The sequence below is a fragment of the Toxorhynchites rutilus genome, chromosome 3 (assembly GCF_029784135.1).
Source record: "Toxorhynchites rutilus septentrionalis strain SRP chromosome 3, ASM2978413v1, whole genome shotgun sequence".
Lineage (NCBI taxonomy): Eukaryota > Metazoa > Arthropoda > Insecta > Diptera > Culicidae > Toxorhynchites > Toxorhynchites rutilus.
The window spans coordinates 72,066,269-72,091,918 of NC_073746.1; the positions used below are offsets into that span (position 1 = coordinate 72,066,269).

The 25,650-nt window shown below is 38.7% G+C and overlaps 2 protein-coding genes across 3 annotated transcripts in view; one reads left to right on the top strand and one right to left on the bottom strand.

Moving 5' to 3' along the window:
* The first annotated feature begins 9,400 nt into the window (after positions 1-9,400).
* On the top strand, positions 9,401-10,056 carry LOC129779851 (callisulfakinin). The gene has a single exon (XM_055787593.1). It carries the CDS (start codon positions 9,464-9,466, stop codon positions 9,902-9,904), a length of 441 nt encoding a protein of 146 aa, XP_055643568.1. The 5' UTR covers positions 9,401-9,463; the 3' UTR covers positions 9,905-10,056.
* Positions 10,057-10,134: 78 nt separating this feature from the next.
* The window catches only part of LOC129779850 (piezo-type mechanosensitive ion channel component), a 144,070-nt gene continuing 128,554 nt past the window's right edge, over positions 10,135-25,650 (bottom strand). The window contains exons 27-34 of one of the 2 annotated variants that reach the window (XM_055787592.1): positions 22,975-23,049; positions 22,558-22,665; positions 22,173-22,344; positions 21,691-22,112; positions 14,938-15,259; positions 13,692-14,874; positions 11,042-11,258; positions 10,135-10,979 (exon numbers count right to left, since the gene is read on the bottom strand). In XM_055787592.1, the coding sequence (XP_055643567.1) occupies positions 10,664-10,979; positions 11,042-11,258; positions 13,692-14,874; positions 14,938-15,259; positions 21,691-22,112; positions 22,173-22,344; positions 22,558-22,665; positions 22,975-23,049 (2,815 nt within the window). In that variant the 3' untranslated portion in view covers positions 10,135-10,663. The remainder of the gene's footprint in view (positions 10,980-11,041; positions 11,259-13,691; positions 14,875-14,937; positions 15,260-21,690; positions 22,113-22,172; positions 22,345-22,557; positions 22,666-22,974; positions 23,050-25,650) is intronic. The other variant, XM_055787591.1, reaches the window with a different exon arrangement.

A 25,650-nucleotide genomic window follows, 5' to 3' on the forward strand; every position in this document is an offset into this window, starting at 1 on the left:
CAAAATTAAGATTGTTATTCCATCCACACCAAAAGGCCAAGCACAAATGACAACCAGCGGATCGAATACCCTCAATGCGAAACGCACAAGGCGGAGCAGGACACCGAAGACCCCGAACCGAGTTATACTGACATCTGCCGACGGGAACCGAGTGGTGGATGAGAATGGAATTCTCTGTTCGAGTGTGATGCTTACGTATCGGGAGCAACTGTTTTATACGGAAAAGGATATGGTCCGGAGAGAAACCGATGTGTGAAGTGTATCCTGTGTGTTATGCGGAAGTTAATCTGTAGATTTTAAGATAATAGCGAACGGAATCGAAACAAAATATAGTGAATATTCATATGGCGATAATTAGATTCATTGAAGCCATAAAGTTGGCGTTTGCGGGGGAAAAAAAGTCTAATCTTAATATTGATAGTGTTAGTCAAATAGTACATACATCGAATTGGGAATTAAGATAAAACTTTGTGATTGTTTCCTAATAAGTCTACGAGCTAATAAAATGATCCCAAATTGAAAAACTCGGATATATTCAGTTTTCTACCGAATTTGAAAACCAATCAGGAATACACAGTGCGCCAATTAGGTTTCGGGATGGGTAGTGAGAATGACAAAGACGCGATTTCGATCTGGTCGATTGGTCAAAGATATTTTGTTAAATTTTAATGGTATAAGACAATCAAAAAGACCGTTCGTCATATTTTGATTCATGTTTTGAGCATGAGAAAAGTCGCGAAACGACTAGTGCCAAAAAAGCTCAATTTTCATCGCACTCAAGTGCTTGAAGACATGCTTGAGCGATCAAATTATTATCCCACGTAATTCCAACGTATAATCACTGGCGACGAGACATGGGTGTGACATTTGCCTATTTTCGAAACTCAAATTATCTCTCGAAACAAACTCTTCGTGGAACCCGTTTCGACAGCATTGAAGACATAAAAACGAATTCGCTGCGTGAACTGATGACAATTCCTGAATACAGCTATTTTGAACATCGGATAAAATAAATTGATGTAGTAAATGAAGCATTTTCTTTAAAAACACAAGTTCCCGGTATATATTTGGCAGAATATATTTTAAAAACTGACACCAGGCCGAACCATCACGCGACATGCAGTGATATTCGATCATGACAGCATCTGGCCTCATGTAGGTGTAATGATTTGGAATCTTTTTGGAAGAAAGGATGATGGATAGTTTTTTTCATCCGCCGAGTCTTGATCAAAAGATGACTCTAATTCTAAATATTCGAAAACCGTTACTTGTCTACCGATGTATCAGTATTCGGCACTCAAATCACGGTCGGATAGCATTGAATACGTCACACGACACATTTCTAACTAGTACTCGGCCTCGTCATAAGTGTTTGTTCCATTCTAGCAGTATCAGTCAAATATCTCTGCTCTTTGTTCCCTAGAAGAACTCCTCTGTGAGAATCAACGAATTATGTTAAAATTGTAAGAGTTGAGTAAGTCGAAAGAAAGCCTTCTTTAAGAAAGAACGAATGTATAATTGTAAAGTAAAAAAGTGAACGAATCCAGACACCAAGCTATCCATTATTTCATTACTTTTTCATCTATCTTTTAACAATAAAACAAAAATTGAACGTAGAAAAAATATTCATAACTAGAATAGTTAAGAGCTGATGAAGTGAGAGGGTTAAAAAAAAGTTGTGCCATGGCGTACACGATTCCAGCCCTTCTGGTTATCTGAAACATGAAAATCGAACAGATTCAGTATAATCGCTGCTATCGTATAAACCTCGGACAACTCAAAAACATCGTTTTTGGCAAAATGGCAGCAGGTTGAAAAACAAAATGCGGTTTAAAACGTTTTTTCTTATGTTTCCCGATTTTGACGTAGAACTACGTCTTTCATTAAGGGTGCCAAATCAGAAAGCAGGTCACGTTTTTATGAAATAAAGTTAACGTAAATAACTATTTTTACCGTGAACGTATTCTGGCGATTTACATACCAAACGAATCGGAAATTCCCCAAGATTTGTTTGATATGCTATACATTACAATCCCATAGTCTGTATATGGTTTAAATTGATCAAAATTGGAAGCATTCCTATTTCCTCATACATTTGTTCTGTCCATTTGAGTGCTTTCCCGAACAGAGCTGTCACTAACGAACAACTTATCGATGAGCAACGAAGGGGAAATCGTAAGATGTGAAGTCTCCGTGAACAAAGAAAAGGAAGAAGAACGAAGGGGAATATTTGCCTAGAATATAAACAGTAGATCTTGCTGAGGCAAACTTCATTCTTCGTGAGGACACCGACTGGACAACACCGTTGCTGGGCGACCTGGACGGCGAGGGATCGAATGGTTTTCTCAAGGCAATGGGGGTGGTGGAGGAGGATATGAGGAAAGAGTAGAGTTTACTAAGGGCCTTTTTGAAGGTTAGAGACGAATGAACTGAAGAAGTTTAAAGTCTCTTCAATTCAACAAGGAAAGGAAAGAAAGGCAAACTTTCAGTATCGTTTTAGATACGAAACAATGAACATCGTTTGTTCTTCCTTGTTTTGCGCCATCACATGTCTTCGTTTCGGACTGAGCTGTGGACGCGACCAAATTACTCACTCGTTGATGTCTCTGGCATTGCAATCATTGCACCAAAACGACGCCATTGAATTAATGTTTTGAACTTCACAATTGTGTGGGGAATCATCAAGATAGGCTATCGTCAGTACACCAGGAAAATAAATGTTCTGGATATTGTCAGTGATTTGGTTTCGCATGACAGTAGGAAAACTTTCTCCACAAAGGATGACAGCTAAGCTGTTTTTAACTGGCAATATTAACAGAAAGGCTTCTGTTGAGAAGAGCGCGAAACAGAGATGAGTGTGTGTATATTTAGTTGCTTATCGATATATGAATATTTGTGTTCGTACGTGCGTGCTTCATAACCCGTACGTAAAAATAGTGCATCTTCGCTACGCTGAAACCTCATTTGCAATGATATATATAAACAAGGAGGGGAGATAGCGGGAGTGAATTATTTACGCTAGGGTATTGGTAATGAAACTCTGGTGAGACAAATATTCAGCCATTTTCCAAGCAGTTAACATTGTTTGTTTACTGTCATCATGAAGGCTTCGTTGGTGCCTTTGACATTGCATCAATGCATTGAACTGACGCTATGGTGGAGCAGGTATTAAGGTTGTGCACCAAAAAAATATTTGGGGAATATCAAGTTATACAATAAGTTATAATAAGTCATTAATGTTTTTGGGTTCGCATGCAGATAGAGTTTATTTCGCTTATTTAGTAATGTAAAGTAAATGTCGTTCTGGAATTTTGTATGTGATTTGGTTTTGCTTGCCAGTAGCAAAACTAAGGATGACAGCTGTGATTATCTCGAGCATGTATTGTTCTGCGAGCACAAGAATGAACCATCAAACAATTATCGTCAAATGATTCTACAATAAAAAAAAACATTTCAGGGCGACCAAACTGGTAGAATGGTTATTTCAAAATTTGCGTAGCATTATAAAATAATATCCGTATTTATAAACAAACGACTTGAATTAAACTACAGCGTAGTTCTACGTCAACAATGTGGTCGTGTCTTGAACACAACCTGTTATAATTTTTATTAAATGGTAAAATTTTAAAAAATATCATTTTTAGAAGTTCATGCGATAGAGAGATGCATGCAGTTTGTATTCATATAAATTCGACATGAATCGGTTCAGTAGAACTTGAGATATCGTGTACGCCAGTTTGAAAAAACTAGTTTCGAGAAAAATGCGTTTGCAGTTCATTGTTATTGTCGTACCAGGTTAGATACCGCATCACTAAAATGGCGGTAAATGGCTAACTTGCTAAATAAAAGGATTTTCGATAAGTCCTTTCTGGGGTATATTCTTGAATGCCTAAACTACATAAATATGAAGGAAAAAAATTTTGATTTTTTTCTAAATTTCTCCATTAAGCCTGAGAGCACCTTTTTCCGCTTCAAGTTGCACATATTGGTGCAGGGGTAGAAGGTGTAAAAGAGTATCTAGAGCTTTGGAAGGTGCACTGGGCATTGCTTCAGTTGATAGGCATGCCAGACATTGTAGTTCAGCAAGCTTTTTCAGAGCTGATATTTGTGTTGTTTTAGGCCACCACACTAACGAAGCATAGGTTAACTTGGGTTTCACAATTGCCGAGTCTATTCAGTAAAATATCCCGGTTTTAGACCCCACTTTTTTCCGAATATACTACTGCAAGCCCAAGGAGCAATTCGAGCTTTTGAAATTGCATACTCCAGATCAGTGGTACTCAACCATTTTTTCATAGGGGCCACAAACGCGTGTTAAGCCAGCGCTACACGATGCTACGAACACCCTCGAATGCTGGACGCTCGATGATTCGACGCATCGTGTAGTCGACTGACGAGCTACGAACCTCCAATGTCGAGTGTCGAATATTCGCGTTGGAAGGTAATCCGTTCGTTGTGGATTACTTTCCAACGCGAGTGACACGAGTCAAAGGATTTTTGTCATTCGTTGATTCGACACTCGATGTCATTCGATACACCGCTACACGATTCGTCCGAATCTATCTTTGACAGATTGGTATGTTTACAAGTTTTAGGTGAAGGAACTGTGAAATTGATTCTCAAAGTTCAAAATATTCGGCGAAATATTGCATTCTAATAATGTTGATTTGAAGCATTTTTAATTTACAGCCCGATATCAGTACAATTGCTACGGCAGCAATTTGAATACTCGCATCATCATTCAGTTTCCTAACGTTTTTGATGGTAAATAAAAAAAATAAACATTCGATCGAAATACTCGCCGATTGTTTGGACCGATTGCTTTGAATCGAACATTCACTTCACTGTGTTGCAGCACATTCGTCACAACATTTGACGATTCATCGAGTCAAATGTTTGAGTCCAACATTCAAGTGAAACGTTGGACGAATCGTGTAGCGCCCGCATAATCCGTTCGTTGTGGATTACCTTCCAACGCGAGTGGCACGAGTCAAATAATTTTTGTCATTCGTTGATTCGACACTCGATGGCATTCGATACACCGCTACACGATGCGTCCGAATCTATCTTTGACAGATTGGTTTGTTTACAAGTTTTAGATGAAGGAACTATGAAATTGGTTCATAAAATTCCAAATATTCGGCAAAATATTGCAGTTTAATAATGTTGATTTCAAGCATTTTTAATTTACAGCCCGATATCAGTACAATTGCTACGGCAGCAATTTCTATACTCGCATCGTCATTCAGTTTCCTAACGTTTTTGATGGTAAATAAAAACAATAAACATTCGATCCAAATACTCGCCGATTGTTTGGACCGATTGCATTGAATCGAACATTCACTTCACCGTGTAGCAGCACATTCGTCACAACATTTGTCGATTCATCGAGTCAAATGTTTGAGTCCAACATTCGAGTGAAACGTTGGACAAATCGTGTAGCGCCCGCATTAGTCATGGTGCCGTGAGCCGCATGACGACGGATGATGTTCAAGACACGACCGCACTGTTCACATAGAACTACGAAATAATTGCCGGCGAGCACAAACAATAAAGAAATTTCATAATAAAACTCCTTGATACAAATGTTTGATAGACAAATTTGAAGAATACCTTACGTCACTTTCAACCCGAAAACAATGAAATCACGAATGTTGAATGATCGATTGAAAAAAAAACACAAACCAGTCATTCACGATTTATCAGTCATTACACCAATAAATCCAAACACACTCCTGAATGTACACAAGGCAAACAAAAATATTACATAGATTTTTTAAAGGCATCGAAACTTCTTGAATAACTCTTTAGTCGAAAGTTTTAGTGGCCCTGAAAAGGACCGATGGGTTTGTGTTGTTTTGTACACGCAGCTGAAAATGGTTGATTCATGATTCATTCTTGTTCTCGCGAGAACAGTACACGCACTCAGGACAAAACACGTAACGCATTCAGTATGTGTCGCGGCATTTTTCCCATACTATATACAAGGCGCGTAGAAGCATATCCTAAGGTGGGCCAACTTGCTAAAACCACTCTTCAGCCATCTTGGAAGTCTACTGTGTTTTGTTTGTAAACAAAACACAATACGCTTGTGCCCAAGCTCGCTCATGATCAGTCTGTCTCTTTCACGCTTCAAGGAAAAAAATCCCCTTCTGCTTTCTTCCGTACTTTTTTATATACCGCTCCCCTAACCAACTTAGTGACGAAACGGCCTCACCTAGTACCATAGACCCGTCTTGACTACATACAGTGCGGTTGTCGCACAACGCATAACGTATAAAATCCACAATTCATACAATCTCCACGGTATGAAAAACCGACGACGTACCTTCCATTCAATATTTCTCTTCTGCTTTGATTCCACTCTACACTATGCTTGCTTCTTGCATATTCTGAAGATGCATTCTGTGACGAAAAAATTCTTCAACACAGTAGCAAAATAGAAACAGAGATTGACCAGGGCGAACACAATATTCAGGAAACTTTCGCTGACAGCCATCGACATGCATCGACAAGTCTTGACTAAGACGGACTTTCAAGCAGGTATTCACACACCTTTTATCTTTCGAATGAAGTGATTGACATACCATTTTGTACAACTGACAAAGAGGTGTTAACGCTCGAAACATTGCATCCCAAACGTAACGCTCTTGTTTCAGAAATTTTAAACTTACACCCCAGTACAGATTCAAATATGATGTGATGCAAAATAGGCACTCTTCACCAGACGGCATGCAATTCGACGCAGTGCCTCCACCGAACAAAATTGCACCATACAGTGCAAATCGAACAAAACCATTGTGTGTGACATCAGCATTGAGAAAGACCGCTGTTTGATAGCTGGAGCGAGACGACTTGAATGATGATGATGATGGTTTTGAATTATAGAGGCTTTTTTTTCATCAGTTCATTTGCCTCTAGCATTGAAAAAGACCAATTTGGAAAACTCAACTAAACACTCGGCATTGAGGAAGGTTATTAGAAAGACACGCTGTCGTCTGGTCGCTAGCTAGATGACAGATGAATTGTGAATACTGTGTTTTGAATTAGCGAGTGTCTTTTTTCTACTCAATGAATAGAATACGGGGGAGCTAGGATTGCAATATTATATCTATCCACATTGTCCTTAGAAAGAATGCTGCAATTGCACTCTTCGCGACCAATTTACGCCTGTCTTATTAACAGTTCAGTTCAGTTCAGTTCTTTGTTTTTAAGAGGCTTTAAACTTTGCAGTTCATTCGCCTCTGTTATTAACAGTGATATTTGAATATTGTACATCCCTCATACATACTCAGCCACAAGAACACGATAAGAAAATGTGTATTCTTCTAATTTTCCTTGATTGAAATCATTCATGGGTTAGGGAACCGTAATGTATACATTTAAAAATTTAAAGAATTTCCAATTCAATTGGAATGCAAACCATCGAAATTCATTCATAAATAAAACAAATATTAACGGTGAAACTATTCCATAGGAAACCGTTACCAGTTTTGGTACCATTACCGAAAGACGTAGTCTTATTTAAAAAAAAAGATAATGATTTTCATTCACTAATGTCGACAGGATTAGCCCTAATGATCGGATTAAATGTATTTAATAGATATTCAATCTACTAATATCACATAACTAGATAACTAACTATTGTGTAGATATGTAATGTGTAATGTTTTAAGCTCCGTTATTCTCATCTCATGTTTCCTGAATGATTTCATAAGTCTCCGTGACTGTTTCAATTACAAAATGATAACGGGCCAGGCGGACCAACCGAAACAGCCTGGTGGGCCGCAGGTTGAGTATAGCTGCTCTAGATGGTCATTCCAGTGTACCTTTTTGGCCAAGTATGACACCTAAATATTTTGTTCGATTGCAAAGCTCCAATTGTACACCTCCCAATCTAAGACTTGCAATCTTGTACTTTCTTTTCCTGGTGAATGGAGTAATGACTGTTTTTGAAGGATTGACGTTGAGTCCTTCCAATTTGCACCATTTGAGTGTGTAGTTTAGGGCTGTTTGCATTCTGTTTGAAATAGTATGGTCACATATACCCCTAACTAAAATAGTTATGTCATCAGCAAATTCAATGACTTCAATGAATTCAATGACTACCTATAGAATTGTGTGAAGCATTATCAAATGCTCCCTCAATATCAAGAAAATCTGTTAGTGAGATTTCTCTAGCGTCAACAGACTCTATTTTTGAAATTAGCGCATGAAGCGCTGTTTCAGTTGATTTATTCGCTTGGTAGGCAATTTAAATTTGTTTAATGGTCTCCTCTTCAAATATGATAATTTGATATGGAGATCAATAATCTTTTCCATCATTTTCACGATGACAGATCTCGTAGGCTATGTTAATTTGCAACATTGTGCCGCTTTTGTGGATTATCGAAATAGATGCAATCTTCCATGCCTTCGGAAACACTAACAACTCAGATAACGACTTATTAAAAAGAATCGACACAGGAAGTGATTTTTTTTTCAGTTATATTTTGGAAATTAAATTTTGCCTTATTTGCCTTTGCCTTATATTAATTTAAAAAAATGCCTTCACGCGTTTTCAATTTGTCCGTATTTGTTCAAGCCCAACCTTTAATCTGTTTGCCGTCTTGCATCCGCGTGCCGATTATCCGCGAAAGTGGGTTCCCCAGTAAATCTATAAACCTTCCCGAAATTTGTCAGTGAGTGGTAGAGTTTTGCTTTTTTGTTGTGTTCATGGCTTTCACATTATCTGATTACTGATGTACACGACCTTACAGATTGATAGTTCAATAATTTCTGTATTGATGAAACATAGTTTTCATGCTAAAATATATATTTTTCGTGTTTGTACCTCATTTTTAGTCTTATATTGCATTATCCGTGATTTTCGTTATACGCGATGGCCTAGCCCGACTATTTTGCGGATAATCGGGGTTCTACTGTATAATGGATTTTTATCCCACAACCTAATATAACTTTAGAAGGCACAATTTATTTACTGTACGAAGAAATCGCGTTGATTATTTCCGATTGTTGCCGATCAATTATTATGGTGCTCAAAATGTTCACTATGGTGTGATGATAATCGCATCGTTATCTGTTTATGCAGTCCAGATACGTTTAAAAAACCATCAAAATAATTCCCTTAAATCCACTCAATATTCAGCGCAACACTAGCCGACCATGTTGAAAAATAATAATTCATCAAAACCCAGAGTGACAGTAATTCAATTTTCTGAACCTGCCGCTCGGGCCAGACACAACAGAAACATGCTTAAACTGTTGCATTTTTCTATCCCACACAGCAAAAACACAAGAAGGATATGATAATCCAATCCAGCCGGAACCTTGCATATTTGTTGCTTGATGGGCGGTTTAAAAGGATGCTGCCAGTTCAAGCAGCCATCTAGTATCGCGTCAGAATTGAGAGAAGAAACATTTCATCGGTTAGTTCAACGTTCAAAAGGCTGCAATTTGAGTTATGGCCCGTCTCGCGGCATCAATTTTGCTAACAATCATCATCTATTTCGCATATCAAACGTTGATGAGTGATGCACTCTCGGTCAGTGGTTCAAAATCGTCGGATAGTAGTGACACGATGGAGAATCTGCTGAGTGATGACAACCTGGGGAAAATTCAAAACGCGCTGTTCAAAAGTGCATACAATCGACGATCGTTCATCAACACGAACAATGGTGCACGGCTGGGAACTTACTCCGCTCTCAGGAAGCTGCCATCGTTTGGAGTGGGAAATGGTGCCGCGTCCGAAAGGATTCCTCTGAGTTATCTAGCGGATATCAGTTTGACCGACGACGATGATATCGAGAAGCGATTTGACGATTACGGACACATGCGTTTCGGCAAGCGTGGTGGCGAAGGCGAACAGTTCGATGACTACGGCCACATGAGATTCGGGCGGTAAAGGAAAGTTAGCTCACTCTCCCTCTAAACGTGCAACTATTTATAGCGGCTAGTGACTTCTCTTCGTTTGGTTGACAATATTGTATGAAACACTTGTAAACAAAAGATAATAAATAACGGAAATGTGCTGAACCAGATTTGATTGACATAGGCTTTTGAATGGAAGATTCATTTGGTATCACAGACCACCATTGAAGGATCGTTCGGATGCATCTAAAACTGCACTATAACTCGATTCAAAAACATGTTTTTCTTCTTTTAAATAGATCGCTATAAGTTTTTTCTCATCGTTGTACATTGATTCTTTCAAAATATTTCTTAGTGTACTTTTTCACAAATTAATCAAAGACACGATGTTGGTTTCGTACGATATGGAACGAAGAAAAGCGTTGTTCGTATGGGGGTATCGATATTTATGCTTTGACACCTTATGGACTAGAATTAGATCGCGACGGAAAGAATTATTAAACATACCGCAAACAATGGTATTAGCCATGATGAATAACTCCAAAACATGTTAACATCTGTTTCGACAAAAAATGTTATTTCTAATTAATCAGAATATCGCGTTTTTTTTCGTGTATTCAAAATGAGCTTGAATGACTTTCAAACGAGTTGATCACGGAAATAATAATTTCAAAGTGGTATAAATTTCCAACATATTATAAACATAACTAGAGATGTTTGCTTTGTCTGTAAAGCGCACTCATAATTAATAGGTAGCCCTTAGAATGTAATATCACCTTCAGCGAAAAGAAGCTTATTCGTTCTTTTTGCGCGACTTGGAGCTCGTGCTCATCGAATCACTCTCGTCGTCACCTTCCTCGTTCTTGGGTCGGGTCCATTTGATCATTGTCTCCGGCGAGCGGTACAGGAAGATTAGTTTCGCGAACAAATCTTCCTCGAGGGTGAATTCGAGCGACTCTCGCACCAGGTAAATATCCAAACACAGCTGGACCACCCGATCGACGTACGGAAGATCCTCGAACATGATCTTTGAGCTGGCCCCGGAGAAGATGCTTGTGCGTAGCATCCGCGAGAAGACGAGAATGAGCGTCGAGTAGATACCGATGATTCTAAGTTTAAATAGGAATGATCCATGAGATGACCAATGCAAAATAAACTGTACGATACTTACCCTCCTGCGGCGATGGAACTGATGGTGCTGGGAAAGATCTTATCGTTGAACATGTACATCACCAAGTGCGATGCACAATCTGCATAAGGCATATTGATGAAGGTTCCGTCGGAGCAATTTTCTTTAACCTCCCACCAGAACAGTGGTATGGTATTGTTCGTATGGGTTTGGAACAACCGCAGCGTTATGTTGCGATAGTTGCGCTCACTTTCGTCGGCTGTGAAAATGGATAAAAAAATATAATGATTTTCGTGGTTCAACATTTGGTCTTCAAGCAAATAATGGAAACGCATGGTGAAATGTAATAAGGGGTTGTCCACATAACCTTCTCCACCGTCGTTAATCGTGAACGATTACTATACTCCTCCCTCTATTAACCACGTTGACATTCATCAATGTTTTCATTAAAAAATCATGGAAATAATTGTATTTCGCCTATGTTCCATTTTCAGATTTTTTTTTTATCCCATTTATTTATTTATTAGGCTCATTAGCATTTTTTAGCTGTAACAGAGCCGAGTTTTAATCGTGTACATGTACATATGTTTATGTTTCTATAAATTGTAAATTACACAGTAGCCATTTTTAGGCGTTAGGTTTTTCTGTTCCATTACATTATGGTAAATTACACAGTAGTAGCCATTTAGGCGTAAGGGTATTCTTTCTGTTCTTCCAATGTTCAGCAGACCGGACAGCGGAGACAGTTGATATTGATCATTGTTGGGTTATTTATAGAACAGCAGCCCGATGTTTCTTGCAGAGCAGAGCAGTTGTATGGATGAATCGATCTTATTTCGACCGTGGATCGATCTCCATCGCTGATGATGGTTGCTTGGACGTAGTTATTCTATAACAACACAAAGATGGTCAATTGAGGGTCCTGAGTTTGAACTCACGATCGATCGCTTAGTAAGCGAACGCGTAACCAAGTGGCTACGAAGACCCCCCTATTTTTCAGATTTGTAATGAAAAATAATTCAAGTAAAAAACTTGTAAGTTTGGAAGACAAAGACTCAATGGACCCACCCTCCTTTATTGCTTGGTTTTTATTTTTTGGTTTGGCTTTTTTGCAGGATAAAAAAAACTTTTCAGAAAACAGCAAAAAATATATTGAATTATCTATTCAACTCAAAAATTGAATTTGATGGCCATTCCGATTTCGGTTTCCGATTTTTTGAATCGATCTTTTGTATTCGAGAAAATCGATTTTTTTTTTTGCTTTCGATTTTTTTGATCTTAGAAAAACTTTTTGTAGATTTGTTTTTCATCATATATCGTTTTTAATCTAACCAAATACCACCTAACTATTCTTTTAAACATAATGTCAACATTTGGATCGCTTCTTCTACTACTTACTTCCGTCTGAATGCTGATAAAAACAGAACTAGCAGCAGCTACTGGGGGGATGCACTGTAACCAGTGGCTAATAGTGTCACCTAACTAAATGTTAACATGAATTCCAGCCGAAAGGTTGTTTTTTGAACTGGCGCCAATATCAAGAATCCGTTTCGACTAAATGACAGACGTATGGCACGATTGGCTTTCATTGGAACGTTGCCAGCTGAGTTCTGCGCAAATACCAGCTTTAATTATTTTTGTGGCCTTCATGCTGAAGAACAGAATGCTTTTGATGTTTGAATAGAAATATGTTTTTTTATATTCCCTGTTTAAAGAAAAAAACGACGTTCCCATGGAATAAGCAGGTAAATTGGAAAAGCTTTTGATTTGTCAAAGATCAATTCGACAAGGTTGAATCTTTAGTAGAGATTTAATCAGTGGATCGATCCCTACGCCGTGTGGAAAATCGATTCGACAATATCGATCATTTTATAAAGATCGCCCAATACTAGTTCCATAGACAATCTCAGAAGAATGAAGATATTAATTTTTTAAACTTGATTAATTAAAAAAAATTAGCATATCGTATTGTACAGCTCTTTTTTAACTTTCAACAATTCTTACCGAATTTACAACACGATTGGTATACAAATAATCAACGTCAGTTCGCATCAAAAACAGCTGTTAACATTAAAACTGTTTTTATGTGGAACCCTCAAAAAGTTGTTAAAAGAGTTAAAAGAGTTGTCCGTCAAAACTTGTTAATTCAGGTGAAATACAGGAGATTAAATCTCCAAAACTACTAAACCACTAACTTTGAGAACAAAAATCATCTGGTATGTTTCTGAAATTTACAGATAAGATGATGCGAGAGAAACTGTTGAGTGGAGAAAAATCTCAGTTTTCGAATGGAAGATTTGGAATTTTGCTTAGTAGCAGCTCATCCTATTCGGAGCAATTATGTGCATAGTTTGAAACAATAAAATTGTTTTAAATGTGTAATAGTTGAATTCAGGAGATCCTCGATAAGCAGCAGTACTTATTACCAGAGAAATTTGTAACGGAATAAATTAAAGTATGTCAACTTAGGTAAATTAAGTTTTATTCTACCCGGATGAAGCACCTGACAATTAGCGAAATCAATCATAGAACAATTCTACGCCAAATAAACCGATTGTTTTACAAAATTTCGGAATCTCTCAGATAGCTAAATCTTTTTATTGATAAATTCAAAGTATTCCTAAAGTTGTCAACGTGGTATGTGGACAGCCCCTAAGAGTAAAACAAATCTATAAAACAAGATAATACTCACTGTCTGCCGCTTGTATTAACTGATGAATCGGTTTCAGGGTACCACTACTTTTCACCTTCAAGAACTTTGGCATCATAAAAGGTAACTGTACCGATATATCCGTATCGGTTGCCAGCATTTGTACCAGAATTGGACGGGCCGGATCATTCGGTGTTAGTTCGTACGATTTTTCCTCCGACACAGTTCCAGGATTCTCCTTCGAGTGTGACTTCCGGCTGACCGTGTACCGGAAGCGACACGTTAAGGTCGCTGTGGTGTTGAGGTCATTCAACAATCGAGCTTTGTCCGGCGGGGAGATGTTCCAGATTGAGGTAGAATTAGCTCCTAGCTTCACGGCAGCCACATCTATCGGTTCATAGTTCGAGAGGAACGTAAGAGCCGTTTTATCCTTCGCATAAGGAGATATAAATTTCTCCCATTGATCATCATTCAGACCATGAATATTGCTATCCTGGGCAGACATAATGTACACTGGTTCATAGGGACCTATCCGCAGTGATACCGAAACGTCGTAGGGTAAATTTGGTTCACCAACGGCGTTACTGAACGCGAAGAGCGCAAGTGGGAACCAAATGAGTAGAATTATCCCAAACATCATGCCGCCTCCCATCAGATACTTCACCAGAGACCCCTTCTTTTGACCTCTGGGAGCGGGTAGATCTTCCTCCAGTTGTCGCATACACTTCAACTGATAAACATTAGCGAAAATATCTTCCATCTTGAGCCAATCGAACAGTGTCATGGACGTGTCGGTCCAGATCCAATCCATGAGAGTGCGCAACTCAAAGAGGAAGGGAATTGTCATGAACAGCTTGTACCCAGTGAAATTAATCATGGTGAACCCTTTGGTGACGAAATTGCCCAGAATTCTCGCCGGATAACCACAGCGGATCTGGTAGGCCGAAAATAGCAAATAGAAACACTTTATGAGGTAGTAATAAACTGGTGGATTAGTTGCGTTGAAACTTCGCTCCGTTGTGGCCGGTAGCACGAAGAACATCCAGATGTGCAAGCCAATGATGAGGAAGAACTGAAATAGAATTTTCCCAACCATATACTTTCGCAGATAAAGCGCACGATCCACTACGATCAGGAAGAACTGAATTATAAGCATCAGCAAAAACGTCATTGGCACTTTGTTTTCTTCGAAGTATGACAGCACTCCTCCGTCACCTTCCTGAGTCTGTAATATAAAAGTAATATTTTAATATTCTTATGCCACTCGCTTTCATCCATTAGCGCTCACCCCAAAAGCAGAAAATCCAAATAGTATCACAAAAAAGTTAATAAAATCGCACAAGAACAAATATCCGTATACATCGGCCGTCTTGCGGGACTGTCTGTCCAGCAGCTGGCTGAAGAATGCCTTCACCGAGCCGCAATACTTTTGGAAGGAGTGTTTCACCACATGTGGAAAATAATCGCCCGGAGCTTCGGCATGATGCGTGATACACACGAGAGCCGTTCCGTTGCCGGTCTCATCCGGGCCGTGGCGTTCGGCTGCTTCGTCCACTTTCACCATACTGAGCTCAGTTAGTTTGTCCTGCTGGATTATCAGCGACTCGCGACTGAAAAAAAGTTAATGAGCATGATTAATGGTTTCAGTTTGCAACTGAGAAATTTTAAATTAATTATTGTACGAAAATAATAGTGAAATTTACTTAGAGATAACTAAAAAGGAGATTTGGGAGCCATTGGTTGTTAATACAATGATCGTTCAACAATTCTTCCGTTCACATATTTTGGAAATTCGAGATAAATGAATTAAAAATGAGTAAGGCATCATGCCATACGTAAAGGGGTGACGGACGATCAGACTTATTCAATAAATTTACTTGCAACGGAGAACGTAATCTATCAGAATGCATGAATTGACCTAACATAGGATTTGTTCAAATTCTTTGCTTGCCAAGTAAATATGTTAAATTCGGAAATTGTTTCATTCAATCAATAGTTTAATCAATATAGCCAACGATTACTAAGCCAACGGTAGTCCCACGTCAACCTGCAGTTCTATCATAGATAAATCCCACCCGTTTTCCCCCACCAGACATTTTGTCAAATAGTAGTCCGAGAGAGCCAAGTCTAGAGAATAGGGGGGAATTTGAAACGAGTTGTAACCCTATTTCCATTATTTTGCGACCCGCTGAGGCATAAGGACAAACATGGACAAAACTCACTCGACTTCCTCGATTCAAAAAAAAATGCCAAAAACTATGTGGCTGAAACTTGGTGCGTGTTATTCCAAGAGATGCTAACAAAGAAATATTTTTTCCATGGGTATTCCGTATTCCAAAAATATCATCAATTGCACACAGGAGCTGACATCCGTTGTTCAATCAAGTTGGATTGCAAATGAAGTAGATTGCTCAATTTATAGGCTGCTTTGCGCTTCCACGACTTCGAGCACATCGTCGACTCGTTTTTTGCACTTTTTCACGGAGAATTGAAGCATTTCAACCACACTTGATTCAGCAGAAACCAAACCCACCTTTGTCGGCATTCCAGGCTTCATTGGTGTTTCTCTGATTGTGTGTAGCTCCTTCTAAGGCTCGAAACATTCAGAATCCGGAATCACAAAACCTGTTGTATCCCGGGATTGGTTAAAGGTGCATATTAAAATGTAGATAATTTATTGTTTTTTAGATAAAAAGTTCTAAAAAATCCGTTACAGTTTTGATGAATTTTCGTACTTTTCTTCGAATACCCTCCACCAAAGTTTGGACTCTCTGTTGGTCATTTTATTCCACGATATTTTCATGTCTGTAGCATTCCGAGCCACTTTGTACTTTTCTTCAATTGCCGCGTGGCGGAATTGGAAGCAATTGAGAGTATTGAGGTCTTTTTAAATGTAATCGACCTCATTGTCACTGTACCACTGAAGCACCTCTCCATTATAGTGGCAGTTTGTCAAACCTGGCCAAAGCCTTAATAAACGGAAGGAGGCATTTTTGCAGGAACTTTTCTCTATACATTTTCGAGTTCATTGTCTTGATTATGACGAGATCCATGGTTTTCTGTCCGCAGCTGCAAATTCCTTGCCAACTCAGGAGCTTCCTGGCAAGTTTATTAACGAAAACGAACTTCAATTTGCTGGGGACAGCTTCTCTGGCGGTGGCTTTATAGAATTTCCGGGCTGGGAGCTGTCCAAAATCCATCTTCACGTACCTTTCGTCGTTCATCAGTATGCATCCTTCGTAATTTGTCAAAACCTTCTTGTACAACCTTCGAGCTCTTGGCCTCCAGATTTTGCTTCAGCGTCCTGTTTGGCTCCTTGCAGGCAGGGAAACTACCTTAACCTTCGCGTATGATATAATTTTCGAAAGAGCGAACTAAATGCAAACGCTTCGGTGGGTCACGCATTGTGTAATTGCACTACTCTGCTGAGCGTCTTGGCGCCGTGAGATATGCGAGCGTTTATAAACAGATGTGACCATAACAGGGAAATCTCGCTTGGCTTGGGTAAACGGGTAGGCGAAAATATACAATTGTCTAAGCTAGCGATTGGTTAGCGATTATACAGTGGAAGTCAAATTTTTACCGGAGTAACGTCGTTTTACTCTAGCGATCCGAAAGCCCAGGCATAACATGGCGACCGTGAACAAGTCTTTGTCGAGGTCTGCCCGTTCGTTTAACAATTGCATAATATTATGTAATAGAGTATTACATTGGCACATTGGTTTGGGCCCTTTCGGTTTGAGAATCATTGAAAACACTATAATCAGGGTAAATAAGCTTGCAACTTCGACAACGCATGGGTGAAGTTCATTGGTAGAAATATCGAAGATCACTGTAGGATAAACGGCATTATTTTTAATCATTCTACACCATACTGATCACAGGTGAATACTTTAGTGGGACGTCAAAAACGTTCTCCTTTGAAGAGACTGCAAATTAGTTACCAACTCGGCAGAGACTGGAAGAAGGATTTGAAAATCTACATGATAATGTACTACACGACGACTCCACGTTCTACAACGGGGAAGACGTCGATGAAGTCTTTATTGGAAGGGCAATAAGGTTCAAGTTATTCTTCCATTTTCGGATTAGATCATACGGTTCTGACGGAGAACTTTACTCCATGGAACAAAATACACAGTTGTAACGGATGTTCAATAAAAAATGAGAATTTCTTCAGTGATACAGTAAAAAAAAATAATTCAAGCAATTCAGTATTTTTTGTTTAAAACATAACGGTTGTTTTTCAAAAAAAGGCAGTGAATGTTGTCAAAGGGGCCGTGCTTAGCCGTACGGCGCAACTTGGTGGAGATGCTCTCACAAGAGCGCTGGGCGGTACTGACATCCATCTTCCGGATGCAAATCCGAATCCTCGTGGTCAGCTGCTTGGTGTCCGTGGCCCGCCAATTATTCATGTACACCAGGGTACTGAGGGAGCCGAAAAAATCCTCGATCGGACGGCACTGGGGCAGTTGGTCGGGTTCCTTTTCTTTGGTACATACAGTATCTGTTTTTCCTCGAGGCACGCCATCGTCTTCTTGGCGTAATGGGAAGACGCCTTGTCCGGTCACAAGACGTACTTCCCATCAGAATCATACTCCTCTAAGAACGGAATCAGAATCTTCTCCAGGCATCCTCCTGGTATACCTTTGGTTGATGACAAGTCTGCTCGGCTTGTTAAAAAAGGACTTTGAAATCCCTTTGTAGGAGATTGTAATAAACAGCATAACTTTCCTCTCAAATTTATGCTTGTATTTATACTTCACCCCGCGGGTGTGGACGCCTTGTCGCAAGTATAGTACCGATCATTGTCGACTTTGACAGCGGAAAATAACTCTCGCCCCGCGATAATTCTTCGTCGTCCACCGGCACTGAGACTTCACGGTCGCTATTTGCTCGTCCGTGTACTCTGTGGCTTTTTCTTTTTCAGAGATTCCTTTTTCTTTTTCGTCATCATCTTCGCCGGACGGCGACTACCGGTCTTCCGCTCGAAGATCCGGGATGCCAGGATCCGGTAAACAGTGCTCACCAGCACATTTTCGTCCCGAAAGTGGTCTACTGTAAACTTTTTTCCTTTACTTCCATGGCGCTCGCGGAGTGCTTGTTGTTTCGACGCCATATTTGATCGAACTGACCACCCGAGCGAAAAGAAACGAGCAATCCGTTTCTAGGGAGTTCAAATAGCAATTCTCTCGGTGAGAACAAAAATTACGCTTTTTGTTTTATTTACAGAAAGGTATTGAAATCATTCTCATTTTTTATTGAACACCCGTTAGTTCGATCGGGCCCTACACCCAAAATTAATATTTTGCACATTTTTTGACACATTATATTAAATGATCTTAAAAAATTCATTAAACGTGTTATCCACACATACTGGTACACCATTGACTCAAGCGAAAGGCGAGCTTGAGTATAATATATATGCCATATAAATAATCTCTCTTTTACATGGAAGGTGTTTTCTGTGAGTAAAAGAAGATCCAATTGTATTTTATAATGTGGTGTAACATTCTCCTACATTGATACGACAGCACCATTGCTTATAAGGATAGTGTGGTTCTGTGGAACAGCCTTGCAACCCAGCCGGGCTTGGTTGATTATCTGCTTAGCACCGTTTGGGTTTCTTTTGACGTGGGACTACGTCTAACCGGATTATATGGGGGGTGAAATGAAAACCTAAACACATAACATGCAGGAAAAAATGAAAGATTCCAAATGCTTATAACTCGAACATATCTTGCTGGATCGGAAAGATATTTGCATCAATTGATACAGAATATTTCTACGCTTCTATCGCAATTAAAAAAATGTTATTTTTCATTAGATAAACAATTGAATAACTGTAAAATGTTAAGCGTTATCTAAACGCCCTAACTACCTAGTTTTGATTGGCCCGATTTACGGTTTCCCCAACACAGCCATCAAAACCAAGCAGCCTTGGGGAAATCGCATTGCAAATACATGAAAGTATGGGGACTTTTGTTCTCACCGAAATGTGTTCCCTAACACAGACTTCAAACCTATGGAGCGAAGCAAAAATTGGCATTGCAAATTCATGCAGGTCGGGGGTATTTTTATTCCAACTGAAATATATTTCACTAACACAGACTTTAAGTCTATGGAGCGTGGGGATATTGTCATTGCAAATACATGCAAGTCGGGGGCTTTTTTGTTCCGACTAAAATGTGTTTCCCCAACACAGTCTTCAAAACCAAGGTGTCTGGGGAAATTGGTATTGAAAATTCATGCAGGTCGGGTGTATTTTTCTTCCATTAGTTCAAAACTAAGCAGTGTTAGAGAAATCGGCATTGCAAATACATGAAAGTCAGGGGCATTTTTGTTCCGACTGAAATGTGTTTCCCTAACACAGGCTTCAAATCCAAGGAGCGTGGAGAAGTTGGCGTTGCAAATACATGTAAGTCGGGGACATTTTTGTTCAGACTGAAATATGTTTGTCTAACACAGACTTCAAAACCAAGATGATCATACCAAACGTAAAAGGACTGTCATTGAATTTGCTCGTAACGAAGAACATAATCTATCATGATGCATGAATTGACCTTACATGGCATTATACAGTCTTTTTATCCACAAAACAAATATATTGAACTCAATTGAATTCGAAAATTGTTTCATTCAATCAAACATTTAATCAGTGAAAAAAATTATTGCTAAGCTAAGGTAGACCCACGTCAACCTTGCGGTTATATCATAGATATAACCCACCCATTTTTTGGATTCAATTCCAAGCAATTCCAATTCCAAGTCATTCAGTCTGAGAGAATGAAGAATCCGCATACAAACATTTCAACACTTTTCAAAACAAGTGCTTCCATTTGTGCATTTGGTGTATTGGATCTGAATGTTGACTTGAACATCCTGAAGGAAAATATGAAGCAAGGTATCAACAAAATGTGATGGAATCAAGGATTCAAGTTTTGCCAAGACAATGACTCAGAGCTCAAGACATATAAGGTTCGCACATGGTTACATCACAATTACTCAAAAGTTATTGATATTCCTCCAAAATCTTCCGACATGAATCCCACTAAAAAACTGAGGAAGTTATATGTGTAGGGAATTTAGAAACCATTAAATTTCTAAAAAGAACGATTTTAGAAATCACATTGATAAATATTCCTTCCGAATACACCAAAAAACACGTATATAAGGCCAATAACAGCTAAAGATAGTTGCAATGAACAAGGGATACCATACTAAGAGATTTCAACCAGCGTATGATTATGAGTTTGAGTCACATACATCAGCATACACATTCGCCATTTTTAGAGAAATAAAAACCATTATTCTGAAAACAGATATCAAACCTTTTAACTCTCCTATGACACTATGACTTTATCTAAATAGAATGTTCCGAAAGTTTGTTTTCGACTTTCAAAAGAAAGGAAAAGAGATCTGCATGGTTCAGTACGAGCCAGTTTGAGCCACTATATAATCAATATTAGAACTGTTCCGTGGCGTTGCTCATAGTGAGGATTTGATCTCATTAAGAATACAACTATAAGAAAAGGAAGGAACTAACTACGAGTCATGAACACAGGAAGAACTATCAAAACAAATATCGATATTTAAATTCAAATGACCACACGAAAGACACGAAAATCTCGAGTTACCCATATTTATCACGCGTCTTCGAAACATCAACCGACTTATAGTGGAGTTTATGGAAGTCTTCAACCAATGTGTGTATTTCTTGCTTCAATTGGGCAGATTTCTTCGTTTTGAGCAGGGGCATATGTTTTGCAAGGAAGGCCTTCAAATTTGAACGCCGGTCGCTACTTTCTCTTGATTTTGACTCGGTTTCTTTTGGGAGAAATAGAAACGAATTAGATTGCATGAAATGTAACAGTTTTGAATACTACCGGATTCCGCTAGGTTTGAATCCGAATATTCTAAACCGCCAATAAGCGCATCCTCAAGACTGGTTAGAAATTGGAACCTGCTATATCTAAGGGCGTAAAAATCATAACAGATGAAATAATATCTCTGGTACTAAGAACATTTCTCGTTTACTTACTCCTTCTCCACTTCTACGGCGGCTTTGATCAACGATTTCGTTTTATCATCGGCAGTATCCAACCGGTACAATCCCTCAGCGAACTCCGGTTCTTCGATGAAGTCCGATTTCCACAATCCGAGCGATTTTAGAATGAACCGATGACAGAACAGTACCAGCAGCAGGGCCAAATCATACGTGGCGTAACCCTTTTTCTGCTCAATTCCAATGATCCTAGCCGGGTTGAATGGTTGATTGGGCGGGATTGGATTCTCATTCCACCACAACATATCAAACTGACAGATGCACTTCAACAGCACTACAGTCTGGGTGTAGGCAATCAACGTGACCCAAAAATTTTTCGAAGGCCGTGGGAACGTCAGCGTTCCCCAGAGGGTCACCATCAGTGGCAGCGGGAGCGATAGAAGACTAGCTGATTTGATCTGAAATATTTGCAAAATCGAGAAAGTTGATAACAAATGCTAAAATTGTAGACTGATTACCTGATTCAGAAACACCAAAAAGTAACATATGAAATCCGTATGCGAAAGAATGGCATACCAAGCGGCCTGCAAAAATTCCACAACCACCGAGTGTTCCTGACTGGCGAAATCTTCTTCCGAGGCCTCTGGTTCTGGCAATTTATCAATAGCCACCACGCTTTCCGTCGATCTGCTGTTCGAACATGGGGAAATATTATTTGCCTGAAGCTTCTAGTGTCTCGAAAAAATGTTTATAATGTGTGGTGTATGTTTGTGTAATTTTTCGATATATTTACAGTGCAACCCATCTTAAATTAAACGTGAAGTGCGGAAGATAGTCAGAGAAAGAATGTCACATTTAACAGTAAAGCTATATAGTATTCGTTTTCGTGTTTTTTTCTAGTACCTGTCCAGTGTGTTGCTCGAGACAAACTTGTATGGGACACCTTCATCTAGTCCACGCTCGAGCGAAGGAGCCAATATAAGAATCTCGGGCAGTAAACTTCTATTGCGTCTACATTACAATGGCGGGTTGATAAGCATATACAAAAAGAAGAAATACTACAATTCGCATCTATGAGAATACTTAACTACAAGGCGAAATGAAACATAAACTGAGTGAACTAGATATTCGATATTCTAGCCAGGAACGAAACAAAAATAAACAGGATCCATCAATGCTACATATCATTGCATAGATCAACAACGCCATCGCTAGTTGCATTGAAACTGTGTACCACTTGAAATACTTTTTTTCTACTGAGATTATAGTTACAATGATTGTACTAATCGTTGACTCTGTATTTTGTTTTAAATGACTCACTCTTCCTTCGACTGATGCTCTTTCCGTGCCATCATCGCCAGTGCTGCTCCGAGTCCACTCACCTGGTGGAGTCGACTGGTAGTAAGGCATGTAATGGGGCGAGTAAAAAAATGTAAGACAACATACGTTCACGTCTCAAGATTCTGTGGACGGTAATTTTAGCCGATAACAGTGAATGGTCGCTTTGGGGAACTATTTTACTGCGTAAAGCATTTAAATTAAGACAGAAACTGATCGAAAAAATAATATAAAAAAACGAGGAAAATAGAATTTGAAACATAATTTACGTCTGTACAAAATAGTTATAAATTTAAATCACGACTATTGTTTGTGACATTGACTGAACCACGAGTTGCACCGGTTATGGTAAAGGCAATATTTTTAAATTCTGTAGAGTGGATTCAGTTGAAATAAACGTTTAAAGTATAATACATTTTAGTAAACCAAAGACACACGTTCAGTTCAGATCTTACCCACAATATTGACTTTTCAATGCTTGCCAGGGAAGATTTCCCATTTCACGTCACCGTGCGACCGTTTCAATTTTCTCATCTTTGTCAATGATCAAATCAGTTCCTTCCCTGATCTCATCGGAGAAGGACGTGTTTATTCTATTAACATCGTCACCTTCATGCAGATAGTTACCCAGCTTGTTAGAGTTACTCTTCGGAAACAGGTAGACTAAGTACTGCTTTCTGCTTCCCCTTTTTTGCTTTTTCCTTTCTGTTTTTACGTTTATGAGGACAAAACCAGTAATTTATTTCCTGCCTTCGGAATGAAAGCGGATGTTACGGAACATTACTACCCCTCCCATTTATAATCGAATTATCTTGGAGTCGTAAAACCCTGCGGTAATTGTTGAAGGCCGCAAGCTAGTCACTGAAATTACTCAAACTTTTTACGGTGGAGTATTTTGTTTATATTTTTTCAAGAGACATTGAAATTGATGGCATCATCACTGACCTCCGCCTAACTAGTGATGAAATATAACACAAAGGAGAAGGTTGGCTTAATCCACTGACGATACTCGCTTGTGAGAAATTGTATTCGGTGTCTTATTCAATAAAAGGGAAAGAGTATTCCGAATCTGGTTCCCTTCGGATACCTGAATTGATGAGCTTTCTGAAATGCCAACAATTGGGGCATTATTATTATATTCACTGGAGGAAGGGAAAAACGCATGGTTTCTCTTTGGTGAGAGAAAACGCATGGTTTCTCTTTAGCTCAGATGCAGAAATGATGTGGTGCAAAAATACAGAAACACTTTCCATCAGACGGAATGAAAATCGACGCGATGCCTCTACCGAAGGAAATTGCACCACTGAGTGCGCTATCTACCTTCCATTCTTCTTTTGTATCGAGCAAACAGCTATGTCTGACATCAGCATTGAGAAAGACTGCTGTCTGCTAGCTGAAGCGAGACTGTGTGCCTAATCACCAACGCCTCTTCAAGGTGAAAACGAAATGAAGTGATATGCCTTGCATATCATTAATTTAGTTTTCACGTGGCGTGAAGTGAATTTTTTATGTTGTGAAATCGCGAACAACTTGTTTATTTCCACTATCCGTTGCTACTTACAGCAGAAGTAGCAATATTTCATAAAAATGTGCCGTTTTCTTATTTGACACCATTATTGAAAGAAGTAGTCTTACACTAAACATTATGTAATGATTTCTAGCGTTTTTGTTATTGTTACAAATACATAATAATTTATATTAGTTTATCTCGCGAGATTTCGCTTTTGTTCCTCGTTGCTGTTTCATCGACTTCGATTCGTTTGACATAAGAGCTTCATTCTTCCTGCATTCCTTACATTCGATATAAAAAGAGTGGTGATATCGAACTCGTTGAATAATTTTTTTTTTTAAATATGTGTTGATGCTATCGCTCCAAAGAGAAATATAGTACAGTCGATGGGGGTTAAAATGGGTTATGGGGGTGAAATTGGGTCAAAAATGGAGAAAGTTACTATTAGTAATATTTTGACAAATATTGCGAATATATTTGAAAACTGTGAGCCGTTTAATAGAAGACATATTTCTACAACTTCCAATGCATTATCCTTAACAAATAGTTATTATTTAATAATTCATCAAAGTTTGATGAGTAATTAGTCATCAAATAACACCTCAGAAAAAAATCTCATGCCCAACATTATACAAAACTACTAAAATTGTAAATATTGGATAGAATTATTCTTTAAAGTCTTGCCTGATTAGTCGTTACTGATTTTGAACATAAATTTGTTTTTCCATTCGAATTTCAATATTTTCGAAATAATCTCTTATTTACACTGAGAGGGGGTGTGAATGGGTCAAGCACAAAATTGAATTCCATGCCAAACCGATATAGTGATTGTCAGATTTTCATGAAAATTGGTAGTTTTGTTCCTTATCGTAAAATATTAGACCCGTTCAATATTCCTATGCGACTAGAATCCATTTTCTGTGCATAGGTGGTATTTCATGTGGCTTCAAATTGGTATATCGCTCTTTCATGAATCGACCCGGTAGCTTAAAAGTTTTGAATTTAAAAAAAAGTCATTTTTGGAAAAAACAATAAAAAAGGGAAAAATGATTTTTCGGACCATCGGTTAATTTTGAAAAATCATAACTCAATAACAAAAAATAACGTATCTCTGAATTTTTGATATGTTATTAAAAACAATCTTAGCT